The sequence below is a fragment of the Nelusetta ayraudi genome, unplaced genomic scaffold, assembly GCF_046127955.1.
Source record: "Nelusetta ayraudi isolate G7.1 ecotype Tasmania unplaced genomic scaffold, CSIRO-AGI_Nayr_v1 ptg000011l, whole genome shotgun sequence".
Lineage (NCBI taxonomy): Eukaryota > Metazoa > Chordata > Actinopteri > Tetraodontiformes > Monacanthidae > Nelusetta > Nelusetta ayraudi.
Genome location: NW_027466061.1, coordinates 14,672,910 through 14,686,900, shown reverse-complemented (window position 1 = coordinate 14,686,900; position 13,991 = coordinate 14,672,910). Strand labels below are relative to the sequence as shown.

Below are 13,991 nucleotides of genomic sequence, written 5' to 3'. Positions count from 1 at the left end.
AGTCTCAGCCAGAACTGATAAACTTTTACAGTCCAACATCACCTAATCCTGCAGCACGTAATTGTAACAGCCCCACTTTCTGTGCAGTGATTTTTGCCCGTGTGTGCAGCTCTACCTAGACGACAAGTGTTTGCTCTCTGCGCAGCGATCAGCCAGACCTTCAGCGCTGGTGGGTTATTAATGTCTCATGGGGCCGCCACCTCGTCTAGCTGGGGAAAGCTATTTATGTGACTTTTAACACAGCTCACATTACCAGACCGGTGAGCAAAGAGGGTCTGGGTTGAAGCACTGAGTCACCCCGGGACTAATAACGTGAGCAGGCACACAGGAGCTGGAGAAGCAGCACAGTGTTGTTATATGACCGTTCAACTGGCTCGTTGGTGTCAGTCACTGCCAACTGCTGCCTCCCCAAACAACCCTGTTACTGCAAACTATGCCCGCAAAATGAAAAAAATAAAAATAAAAACAAACAAATCCTGTACCTGATTCCCTGATTCCATCCACACTTTGTCTTGCCATCAGTAGCCCGCCGTTGGTGTGCGATGCAGACACACACATTCACTTTGGGCAACAGCAGATGGATTAGACTGCTAATCCAGCCGATACCACGGTACAATTGAACACATGCAACTGTCTCATCAGGCTTCATCACAGTGAAGTTGCTCAGAGTTGCAGTACATTTCTTGAGGAAGTACAAAGTATACAGGCCCAAAACATTTGCAATGTGTAGTTAATGAGTTTATTCTTAATATTCTTGCTTGCATTTTCCCATTGAAGCTATAAACTCAGTAAAATAAAAAAGATCCATATTTTACTTCAGTCACTTTCTTCACGTACAGTTCTGGAAGTCCCCAACTGTGACATCACAAAGAGACATTGGTACCTCCCAGACTAGTGAGAAACACCACCAGCCATGGGTTCAGCCGTCTTCTAAAGCATTCATCTTTGTAGAAGGCTGAAAACAGAGGGCTAAATATGATGTTTCCTGGGAGCTCTATGGAGTTTCTGGAGGCTTCTGAACTGAAAGGTGGAAAAGCAATAACTAAACATCTCACAATGTTTTTTTTTTTCAAGACACTGCATTACATTATTTATGCTCTCTGAGTTTCCAGCCTGTGAGAATGTATCTGCAGCCCTCGATAAAAGTGTAGCAGAGCCTCCGTTTTTTTTGTTTTTTTTCCCCAAGGCCTTTAAACTTCTGCCTGCGTGCTGATAAAAGTCATAATTACAACAAACCAAAAGAGTCCAAAATAGATTCTGGCTTTAAATAAACTGGCTTTGAAACCCAATTTAAATTTGTCTCTGGCCAACAGCAAAGGTGTCGATCTGACCATATGATACAATCATATCATAACCATTTAAATACGGTGGAGTTTGTTTCATAGAATGTTGCTACAATAAGAAAAGACCAGCATTTCAACTCGGACTTTCCCAGACAAACAAGCGTTGACTCATTCTTAATTTCCTGTCTGACTCTCCACTCTGCCTGTTTCCCACCGTCGCCAAAATCCTCCGTCTGTCGGTTGCTCCTACACTTTATCACAACGCGCACAAGCCGAAACCCGGCCCGGATTGGCGTTCTAATCGGAGCTTTCCTCCCTGGCGACCCGTGATAAGCTAATGGTGTGGGAATTGCTCACAGCTTCGCAGTTGTGTCCCTCAAGGGAAGAGGGCAAGCAGGAGACAGACGCTGGGCTCTCTCAGCTCTAGTCCGCATGTTCAGGGTTATTTCTGAAAAGAAATGTTTTCAAAACTTTGGTCGATTCTCTTTTTTTTTCATTAAATGAATACTGGTGGGATTTCAAAATAATCTTGAACATAGTGTTTTAGTCCCGTGACCCTGAATAGGAATAAGCGGGTATAGAAGATGAATGAATGAATGAATGAATATTAGTGTTGTAGTACTTGAGTTTGCTCTTGGTCTCATGACCGGTCTCAAGACCACTTTTTTAGGGTCTCGGTCTCATCTCGGTCTCGGACTGGGCAGACTCTGGATTTTTTGTGAAGACCGGTTCGAGACTCAGCCAACACTACAATGACGGATAATAATGGAAAAGAGTCCAGCTGCTTCCATGTTACGCTCTGTTTGTGACACCTAGAGTGAAACAGCCCCCATGTTCCTTGTTAATTTATCTTTTAATTTCATGAAGCAAAGTTGTACATGCATATACAAGTGTTGTTGCTTTTTTCATGGGGTTTGTTGCTGTTTTCCTACGCGGTTGGTTCAAATTTCATCATGATGGTCTCCTGTAATATTATTACTGTTCTTTTCATTATTTTGTCCATATTTTTCAACTTTATCATGCATTCCACCAGGTTTTCTGCAGACTGTTGCAACAATTCAGGAACAGAACAAGGCAGGAAATGGCGAGAGCTGGCTGGAATTTGCCTAATTCAAAAGTAAATCTCCAATATGTGAGCAGCGAAGCTGTCTCTGTAATGAAATGCTTTTTGCAAAAAAATGTGTCTCGTGTTAGATGAGACCAGAAAATGAATTGATGTCTTAAAAATTAGCATCAACGGCTTTTCATTCAAACCCAACGCAGCTTCAGCATTGATGTGTACCTTCTGGCTTGAGTTTGTGTTGTCTTTAAGGCTGTTTCTGACAGAACTTTGTTTCTTACTGAGAGCTAGCCCTGATCAAATACATGAAATTAGACAGATCGCTACAATGCAGGAAACATGCCTCTTCGCTGATTTTTTTTATTATCATTATTATTATTATTATTATTTTTGTTATTATTATTATTGTGAAATCAGTCATTTTAATGTGTAACTTTATTGCTTCAGTGTCATTTCAATTAGTGTGACTGGTTGGATGTTGTTTCTATATGATCTTGAACTTGATCTGAACTTGTTAGTCTGCACTTCAGTCCTACATGAAGTTTATTGAGCTGCTGTAATTTCTGATGTTTTGGGTTCAAGTTCTCATGTCATCCAAATAGTTTGCTGATTACCACGCCAGCTCTCTCCACCTGCACCAACACTTTTCACTCTTCAGTCTATTATAGAGATCAATACATTTAACGGACATTCCCTCAAAACTTCTGAGTATTCCAGGCAAAACATCACTTCATTTATACATTTTCTCACTTTCTAATTGTTGCATCATATTTCAAATTATGTAGAAGAGAATGAAAAAAACAAAAACATTACACATAAAATAAATTCCATCAACGTTCCTCTTTCTTGTGTTGTATTGCCCATCTCTGACCCACTGCCATCTTGCTTCTTTATTGATTTGCCCCTTTTCTCTATCACCTCTTCTGCAATGTGAGGACTGTGCATCTTGATGCAAACAGTGGGAGAGTGCTAAGAGCTTCTCAATGTCACCTCCTTCCCCTATCCAATTTTTGTTTCACAAGGGGAAAATTGCTCTCAGCACTTCAACCAGGATGAGGCCCCTTAAACAACTTGAGGGGAAACCTTGCCAATACAAATTGGGGGTAGTGTGTGGTTTGATCCCACCCACACAACTGTGTCTCCTCTCCAGATTATTGTGTGAAACTGAAGTGATGTTTCTCGAAAAAAATTGAGAAATGACGAGTTATGAATGGGCAGAATTATTTTTAGCCAGTCTTTAGGTGCATGTAGGAGAGCAGGTGGTCTGAATCTTTCTTTTTTCTTCTCCGCTAATGCTCTCGCTTATGGGAGAACACAAGCTACGCCAGCAGTACAAAAAGGAAAATTGTCTTCCTGCGGCCCTCAAGCAAGGGCAACAAAGAAATTAACTGCTTTGGGAACAGAAACAGCGGAACAGGATCGATGACGTCTTTGTGTATGTAGACCTGCTCCCAGCTGCTCATGCTAACAGCAGCCATGGGGACATTTAATCATTAATCCCTTTACTTCTGTCTTCGGTGTACCGCATTCACCGAGATGGGCCTCTGTGCTGGCTGCGGAAAGCTCAACGATGTAAGGAATTAAAGGTGCGCTGCAGCCTTCCAAACCTCATTTTACAAGTGAGATCGCCTCTGAGATTTTAATTCCATTTCCCCTCAACGGTCGCCAATATCACCTTCGCACTTGTTTCAGTGAATGCATATATGTCGACTGGAACAGACTGCAAAGGGGCATGCCAAGGTTTTTTCACTCTTCTCTTCAGCGGGAATGAAGGAAAAGGTGAGAAAGAAAAATATCCAGCAGGGCGAGAATGGCAAAGAGGCTGCAAACTGCAGGGCTTTTTGGGTGAAAGAGTAGATTCAGGAAGATTCAGTTATGAGCCTCGTGGACAGAGGCAATGCAATCAGAATGGAAATGCGACAACCTGCAGCGCAGTGATAATCACCGTCCAGCAGGAGCTACAACCAGCCACCCACGGATAATATAGAGTCAGTACAGGTTGAAGTAATGATGAACTTAATTCAAACTTCTAAAGTCTGCCTCTAGAGTCAAAGACACACCAACAAAGAGACTTGGATTCATGGCGTTGTGGGTGTGAGCCACATCCCTGATTCAATCTTTTTTTGTGGGCGGGGAGAGGGGGGTGTCGTACGGTGTGTGCAACAGTGATGAATCTCACTGTCCTGGTTTCTGATCAGTGCACATCCCCAATGCTGCTGAATGGCTACAGGCCTGGGCTGCTCACGGCTCCTATTACCAAATCACCTGAGAGTCTTGTTAAGCATCTTCTGAAATCCATCCAAGCCCACTTGGTTCCGCTCCATTTGGCATATGGGTCGGACAGGAGAGTCGATGTATTGCACCGAATGCGATTCCTGCACAGTGAGAGGACGCCAAAACTTTGTTCCACATTCCTGTCTTGTCAAACTCGGAGTAATTCAGGACAGAGATGCAGTTAGATGAATATTTGGCGCTGATTAGATGATATTTTTCCCTTCTCTGGCTCACCTCTGGGGGTGTGTTTTGCCTGCTCTTCTTTTAGAAATACACAACAGCCACAGTACGGCAGATTTGAGGTGCCACATTCTCACTTTTGCAGATGATTCTGTCATTGTGTCGCTCTGTCTGAAGAGGCAACACTTCAGCCAGATATCCACGCTGGCGCTACTTTCAGCCTCTCACTGCTGCCCAGTTTTATTGCCTTGTGGTTGTGTTAAGAGTGTGTGACAAAAATTGCATCTTTCTTTTCCTTTGTGTTTTTTATTTTAACAGCACAAAACACTTTTCTTAAGAGAGAAAAAAAATCAAATCACTGTGGCACTATTGAATACCAGCATCATGTGACTAAAATGTCTTGTCCACCTTAGTTCAAGCAAATGGTAGAGAGACCAGCAACAGATATTAATCACATTTTTTTTTTTTTTTTTTACTTCTCTCCTTTTTGTCCTTTTACTGCCCTGGCACAGCAACCGAAACACATCACCATACTGGAGCTGTTAAAGCTGTTATTAATTATAAATCATACTTCTAGAAATATTACTATTTTGTGCTCTGTTGATGTGTCACAGGACCAGGGCTGCAAGGTGCTCTGCACTATCCAGCATAAGGCAAATCCATGCAGCAGTGTCTTCTCAGTTTCCCCATCTCCACCTCTCTGCATAGTGATACCAGGATAGAGGCTTATTACACTCATTACGCACGTTTGTGGAGGGACGTGTGCCCAAAGAGCTCATTAAGAGTGTATGGAAGCTGATGTTGCACTCCTGCTCCACTGCTCCTATTTCCAAACCTCTCTGAATCCAGTCAGGTAATCAGGCGGGCAAACGCGTCCAACTCTCAGCCTCAGCGGTTGCCAACAAGCTGCATCTGAGGTCATAAGACAAACAAGCAAAAGACAACTGTCACTGCGTTCCTCTAATTCATTTTGTCATCTTCTTCTTTTATTATTTGTTCTGCAGCCATGAACCATAAATCCACTAAATCTGACTTGATGAATGACTCAGCTAATGCCATGTTTTCCTTCTGCTTTCTCCCCCTTTCTTCCTTCTGTCTCACTATTGTGCACCTCCCCTTCTGCTATTCCATCACCTCCCCCTCTGCCGCCCCCTCCTCCTATCCTGCTGACAGGGGAGCACCTTCGCATCTGTGCTCAGGGTTACACCTGCTGCACAAGCGACATGGAGGACAACCTGGCCACGCTGAGCCGCCGGGAGCTGGAGGGGCTTCTGAAAGACGACGGACGCTCCCTGCAGACCTCACTCACCGGCCAGTACAAGGCCTTTGACGGTACGGTCAACTAGTAAGATTAGCGTATGACCATGAAAGGAAAACGACGGGAAAGATGCAATGAGATGCTGTCATTACCTTGTGATGGAATTTTTAGATTATAAGATGTTTAAAATGGCATTGGGTTTGAAATAAATTTGAAATGCCTTGCAATGACAGCCCTGCTTATTTTTAAACATGAAACAATTTAATGAGCGAGCATGTGTTATGCAAAGATCCCCATGCTGGAAGAATTTGCTCATGCTGAAGAACCTGACAATGTGACGATCTGTGGATTATGTTGATTTATTCTTGTGAATTGATATCAAGGGGATGTTTGTGTGCAGCCCTAAAATCTAGTTAAACAAAGCCTTCAAAAATGGTAATCACTCTTATATAGTATAAACATTTGGCAACAGTAATACCTTACCTTCACTTTTCTTTCCTTTTTTTTTAAAGCAGACTGAATAAACTCCAAAAATGCTGTTTTGCTCCTTAATAAGCCACAAAACAATAGATGAGTACCACACTTGGAGAGGCGGACGTTGGGATGGGGGGTGGGGGCGTGGGGGTGCTGAAGAGGTGAGAGTGTTTCTCAATCTTAGAACAGTGGCGCACCAGGGCAATTATTCGTGCCTAATGACCTGCTCCAGTTAATATAAGAGTGTCTCTGTGCTCTGCTTGTTCCCCTTGGCCAGCCGGCGACAATGGATCTGTCAGCTGTGAGCTCCGAGCTCAGCTAGTTAGCCTGACCTTTTCAGACGGCAGTGATTAGTGTCCAAGTGACGTTTGTTTTTTACTCTTCCTCCATCTCTTTCTCTCTTGCTCTCTCTCTCTCTGTGCACCATTCTTTCTCACGGTAGCTCCCTTTTTTTTGCCACTCAGGTTCTTTGTTGCTGTGCAAAAGACACACAGTCAGTCGGGCTGACAGTCTGCCAAGTGCACACGCCCACACACGGGCATGAAAACATTCTTAGAAAAACAACACATTCTCTTGTGATGGGAAACATTCAACTTTTAATAGACTCAAGTTTATATTAGCCACTGTTTTTGAGTCAATTGAATCACTGAGTCATTCACCCTGTGTGTGCCAAAATCCATATGCGCAAACTTAAGCTGTGCTCACTCTCCGAGTGACTGAGTGAATTGTTCATTTCAGCCAGGCTACTGTGAGCAACTGCGTGATCCACTTGTTCGCAGCTTGGCTTCATACCAGCGAGGTAAAGGAGAAAAACTAGAGCTGCTGCTTTTTCCACAGGACCAAACAGCTATTAACTTCACATAATCGCATAACAGCCACACGTTGCATGGTCTTCACTATGAGGTTAGTCAGCTAGCAGTCGGAGAGAGAGTTATTAGAAACAAGGAATCATGATTTGGGAGTTAGTAAAATGGATCTAAAGCTTTGAGCAATTTGTTCAGTCAATTTAATGCCTACAACTCCTTGAGCGTTCTGGTTCCTTGGTAAGTTGCCTCATTCAACAGAGCATGTCAGTAAACAATGGCGACCACAGACACACAGACACTCAGACAGACACGTTGGAGCATCTCTGTGAACCCTGCAATATAAACATTGTAATGGCGTACATTCCAGAAAAAAAGAAAAAAACAAAGACCTTGTGCATAAACACACAGGGACAACTTCTCAAACCCTCCTTCTTGCATGGGTATTTTTCATGAGTATTTCAGTGTGCTCACCAAATGTTTTTCCCCTTCATCCTATTTTGAAAAGCTGATGCCACTGCGTTTGTTTGCGACAGAAAAAATGCAGCTGACCCAGAGCCACACCTGTACCCCTCCTCTCCAAATCCAAACATTTCTTTATTTTTTTGTTTCCTCATTTCACCCTCTTGAGCATCAGATGGGGAGCTGAGAGAGGGAGGTCAGAACTGTGCCCGAAACAAAGTTGAGTTCTACCATCTGTTGTTGACATCATCCCTAGTTTGAAAAAAAAAAATGCGGCTGAGACATAGAGTAGGGGTTAATTGGACCATAATGGGATGCATTTGCAACGGCACGATAACAGCAATTCCACAGAAATCGCAGAGTTTCTTTCGAAAAGAGTCTATTTTTATGTGGAAGTTCTCGTCAGGCAGTGTACTGCTGTGCTGTCTTGGTTCCAATAACTCACCTCCCACCGCCCACCTCCTCCCCACCCAGTACCGTCAGAAGTGAATCGGTGCTGAGAGACAGTTGTTCGCAGGCTGTGGGATAAATTGTTCGTTAAGGTTGTTACTTTTGATTAAAACCAGCCGAGGGTTTGACGATCCCTAACCACTTCCAGGGAGGATTTTCTTTTCTTTCTTTCTTTTTAAATTTTTTTTCTCATATGGTTGCAGGAGAACACAGTGACATTGTACCGAAGCTGCCAGTCGCCCTGCACATCTGGCTGTGTTTAGCAGGGTGTGGGCTAGCTGGAGCGCCGTGTGACTAAGTGTAGGGTGTTGCTGTTCCAGCCCAGCCAGGCCAGGACTTTTTAGATCCACGAACTTTGGAAGAAGTCCCAAAACCAAGCCACAGATTAGAGGACAGGCACACTTGCATACATGCAGCTGGATCTCTGGGGCTGCCCGAGAGTATGTACATCGTCTGCCAGGGCAAGAGCAAGAGATGTATGTTTTCTATACACCAAAGAAAGTTTGTAATTTCATTGCACGACCGGGTGAAAATGTATTTCATGCTGTCTACGCGGCAGAGCCAATTGGTGTTGGTTCAGTCGGGCTGAGAATACAGCAGATGGAGCAGAAAAGAAGGAGAAGAAGCGAGGGAGGAGATAAACAGGTGGAAATACAGACAAAACAAGAAAGGTCAGAGAGGACGCCAGGAGCGATGGCGGCAAAGAGAGCCGCACTGCATGTTGGATGGCAACCAGGTGTGTCAGACAGACACAGGCCCAGATTCTTGCTGGTGGTGTTTGAACTATTTGGCTTGACCTGTAGCTCACAAAGCAACATGCGAGAAAAAGACCTTTATGCTGACATGGATTCTTGATCAGAGGCTCCTGTTCCAACTCCAGGCTCCATGTGTCTGTGCATTGATTAAAAAAATAATACGATTAAAATGAAGCACAAATAAATTTGTGTGGGTTGTTTTTTCATTACTTTTTTTCCATTTGCGGTCAATTTTAATTTTCTCAGCTTTGATGATTGGAAATCATTAAAAAAATAACACATTCCCAATCAGTCTGACCTAAATTTCTAGGATCAAAACTGTTTTGACGACTGCTTCATGCACTTTTTGAGATGGAAACCGGAGAATCAAATCCAATCCAACCCATCCACTCATCCATTATCCTGCACTTGGGGTAACGGGATGTTGGAGCCTATCCCAGCTGTCTTGTGGAGAAGGCGAGGTCACACCCTAGACACGTCATCATTTTGTCGCAAACACCCATTCACACTCACGCCTGCAGACAGTTTAAAGGTGCAGATCAGCCAAATGTTCAAGTCTTTGTACCCTACAAAGCACCTGGTTGGAACACACGCAAGAAGGCACCGTGTTGGAATTTAGCCGTTCTGCCTTCTTGCTGGAGGGCGACAGCGCAGCCAACCACCGCAGCACCTTGGTGACTGACAGTCAAATCATTCCTTAGACGGCAACAAAAAATAAACAATTAAACCTGTCAACTATCAAACAGTCCTGACTCCAATCATTCCCACACACACTCGCATAGTGTTTGTGAAGAGCCAGATGTGCGTTCCGGCACATTTCAGTTCAAGGCAGGCCATAGGTTGTAGAGCTTCATCTGAAATGAAGTGTACTGGCCCCTCTGGATGACTTACGGGCAAACGCATTTCTAGACCAGTGAGCAGCTATTTCCTATTTATCCATTTAATGAGAACACTAAACATCCACTGGTGGCTCTGATCTCCACCTGGTGGAAAAATAAAGGTGGCGGCATCCAAGAGACCGACTCAAGTCAACAGTGAAGTGTTTTCTTTTTAAGATTCAGGAAGCAGGTAATGAAAGTGGAAAAAGGGCAGGTTCATGTCGTCAGCTGATGGCAAGTGGAAACTATTTCACTGTTTCAAGTGCTTCAGCTCACAGGGCAGGACATATAAAAGGTTGACAATTCCAGTAACAGTAGGTGTGGTCGTGTCAGAGGACAAGAAATAATTGGTGAGTACGTTTTAGACACATTGGTATGTCTGAATTTCCAGCTCCGTTTTCAAACACATTGGACTGTAGTGAGGGAAAACATCATCTAAACATCTACTGTTAAAAAAAACAGAAAAAAACAACATTTTGAATCTCACGTCATATTCGTCTTATTCAACAGGGCTGGAAAGTACTGCATTTGCTTGTTTGTCTATTTTTTTTTTCAATCAATCAGATTACTAAGTAATTACAGAACCAATATCTTACCGATACCAATTCCAATTCATTGGTTTTGTAATACTTCACCAAACACACAACAGGTCTGATCCCCCTCACCCCCACCCATCTTACTGGTTCTTCAACTCTCGATGTCACCCCCACTAATGTCATGAGAGGACAAGGGCATCTGCTCCCATTGGGGCACTTGATTGGCTCATTTTATCTGCATGCAAATCACTCTGGTGGCAACCGGGAGCGCGCTGGCCTAATTGTGCCGAATGTATGACTCATTCGGAACGGCGGTGCCCCGGAAGGATGAAATTACCCAGATAGCATTGGGGGGGGGCAAGATGACTGCATGGTCGGTCTAGGTTGTTTGTTGAGGCAAGCAGTGGAAAATGAAAAGATGGAGGGGGGGTATTATGGTAAACATTAGAGGAAGGAATCATGCTAATGAATGTCAGCAAACAGGGGAGATGTAAACTAAAGACTTCTGCAATGATCCTGCTGATGAATGAGGCACGTTATATCACGTCTTCGCTTGTTGAATACAAGGGGACTTTAAAAAGGGATTCCAGTCGCTCCTGGGCCACAGTAGTTTATGCTGAGAGAGAGTCAGGCTGATGCATAAACACCCAAAAAGACAAGTCATCATTTGAGTATTCTCCACGCTGGCAACAAGCATGTTTGTTTGCTTGTTTGTTTGTTTGTTTGTTTCTGCCCAGTTGTGTTTATTTTTTTTTCTTTGTCCTTGCACAGGTGTGGAAACAGGAGAGGGGAGGGGGGCTGGAGGTGGTTGACACTGGTAGGCTGATGGAAGGCAAAAGTCGAGATCACACAACCATCTGGCGTCGGCCGTGCCTCGGGTACAGATTAGCCAGCTTTGAAGTCTTTCCGTTGGCCTTATTTGTGCAAGAATTTAGCAGGAAATTAGATGGGAGCCAGGCCAAGGCTTGGCTTATTTATTTGCTTCCTGTTTTCTTTGTACATAATTTGCCATGACGTGTTAGAACAACGGTATAATTTTCTAAACCCACAATTTTAGATAATCCTGTGACAAAATTGTCACCATAAAGACTTGATGTGGCCTCACTGGCATATTCTATTTCCTGCAAACCAGAGATTTTTCTATTTTTCTTTTTGATAAATGGCAGTTGACTGTGATTTCTGATACAGGGTAGCTCTGTGTTCAGCCTGAGATGTTCTATTATTGAAATTAATTTTGGAGCAGTGTGCCGTCTTGGCGAGGGTATAGCATGTCCTCCCTGTGATCTTTTTACTTTTTATTTTTTCCATGCTTCACTGCCTCCCAATTTTCCAACTCCCCCAGTCCTAGCATATGCATCACATTTGGCTCTTCCCCTGTCTCCCTCCTCCCTCCTGCCAGCGTCTCGTTCAGCTAATACGATCACTCAGCACTTCACATCAGATAGACAAATAGCATTACGACCGCCCGATGTTGAGGAATAACGCAATTACTGCCTTTCTTTATGACTTGTTATCTTTACATCTTATGTCCTCCTTTCCCATCCCAATTTATCCACCCATGTCTCAGTTAATAGTTCCCGTTTCAGTTATATTTTCTTTTATTAACGGCTCTTAAATATATCCCAGGTTTGAAACCTACAGTTATCCTCAGCTGCACTTTATTTTCTGCATACCATCAAAGTTTATATACGAAGATCCATGATATTTAGTTAGAGTAACTTTTTCCCGACCCCGAGCAGGTTCCCTGCTGCTTTATGCATTTCTGCTGCACATGCCATCCCTCTGCTGCAAGGGGAGGAAACTGAGTGAGGTAAGAGACGGCAATCGGCTGAAGATTTGCTGCAAACCTGCCACTATTGAATCACTTATCAGCTCCTAAGAGTTGTTTTTTACTCCTGCTGTATTGGGTTGCAACTTCATCAACTCACCATCCTACGACAAAGCCCACTATGGATCAGTCCGACCAGCATGGCAAAATTAAGTCTGGGTCACTTTACACCTACGAGTGGCCCACATTGGGTCCAGTCACTCAGACGGGGAGAGTGATTGGCAGCGAATGGCTTGTCAGTGATTCATCTCTGTAGTCGGAGGACACCGTGAGGTGGTAGTTGAGGACGAGGAGGATTGAAGATTCATTCACAGACACCAAAGAGGCAGCAAGGAAGAGCTTGTCGGCTTCAAAAGCATTGATTGACTAAAGAGTCAGAGAGGGTGAAACGCTCTGAGCTTCAGCATTCAAGTGAAAAGCGCAGATCCGGTTTTCACACATATAGTACTTTTAACCAGGTGAAGACAAAGGAGTCGGTGAGATAAGAGGAGCAGAGTTAAGGAAAAAAATTAAAAGCCTCTTTCATTTCAAGGTGGCCCGATGCAGAGCTCGGAGTGATTACAGATTGAAATCCTTAACTCGCCTCAAGGTGCAGGAAGAAAGTCGTCATGGTGCACGCACTTGACTCGCCGCGCACCATGCACTTCAGAGTGTGTGGATCCCTAATTAAGCGTCACTTCAAAGGTTCCACAAGAGCTGTCAGAGTATGGTGCACCCGTCCTCTTCCAGAGTCAAACCCAGGCCTCTTCTGTTTACTCTCAATAAAATATTTATGCTTAACACAACAAAATTGCGCAAATGATCTTTTCCTTTTTTGATCTTTTTGTTTACAGCCCAAATGTGTAAACAGGCGTATGAGTGTGCATGTTTTTTTAACAAGCGGCTCAACACTGTTAAAGAACAGCTCTTCAGTAGGGACATTGAAAACATTAACCTCTGCCGTCCAAAGCTACGGCTTTTCCCAAATAACAAACCATGGGTGACCCCTGATCTGAAGGCTCTGTTGAACAAGAAGATGGAGGCGTTCATTTCAGGGAACAATGAGGGGCTATGAACACAGCGATAGCTCAATTACAAGACCAGGGGGTATTAAAGGGCCTGCTAACAAAGGGGCCGTTTACACGGAAACAAATTTGTTTGAAACCGCACATTTTCGAAAAAGCTCTAGAAAAAGATGTGTTTACATGAAGCCGTATTTTAAAAAAAATCCTGTTTACACAGATACACTTGAAACGACTGATAACGATGTAGTACCTATGCTAGGCCTGGTGTGGCACCGCAGGTTTACTCCCTGAATGCAGAAGAAGAAGAACACCTGAAGCACGCCGTGTTTAAAGAAGCAGGAGCTTGCTAAAAACATTAGCACCACCGAGAACAGAAAGAAAGATTGCTCATGAAAAGACGATGTGGATAAACGACAGAGTTGACACAAAAACTTAAAAGGTCCATGTTAAGGTTGACTGGGACTCTTGCCAGAAGTTCGCAAATCTTTTTTTCATTTAGGTTTTCCTGCCTCAATACCTCAGTTCGCCAACCCAAAACAAAATAGATAAAAAGTAAAAAAAAGAGGTTTGCAAATCGTTTTCAAAGCGTTTATTTTCACTTTGCACACAATACACGATGGATCCACGAGCACCGTGTGTTATTGTCCACTATTGTTTGCGGTTTGTTGTAGTGGAGGTTAATGGGAAGACTGCAGGTTGGTCATTAGTAGCAGTAACAAGCCCGTTGACGTGGTTGTTGCTGTTAT

General features: G+C 43.6%; 1 protein-coding gene across 1 annotated transcript in view; it reads left to right on the top strand.

Moving 5' to 3' along the window:
- The window catches only part of gpc1b (glypican 1b), a 63,319-nt gene that overhangs the window by 29,309 nt on the left and 20,019 nt on the right, over positions 1 to 13,991 (top strand). The window contains exon 3 of the mRNA XM_076021300.1: positions 5,971 to 6,129. Within this exon, the coding sequence (XP_075877415.1) occupies positions 5,971 to 6,129 (159 nt within the window). The remainder of the gene's footprint in view (positions 1 to 5,970; positions 6,130 to 13,991) is intronic.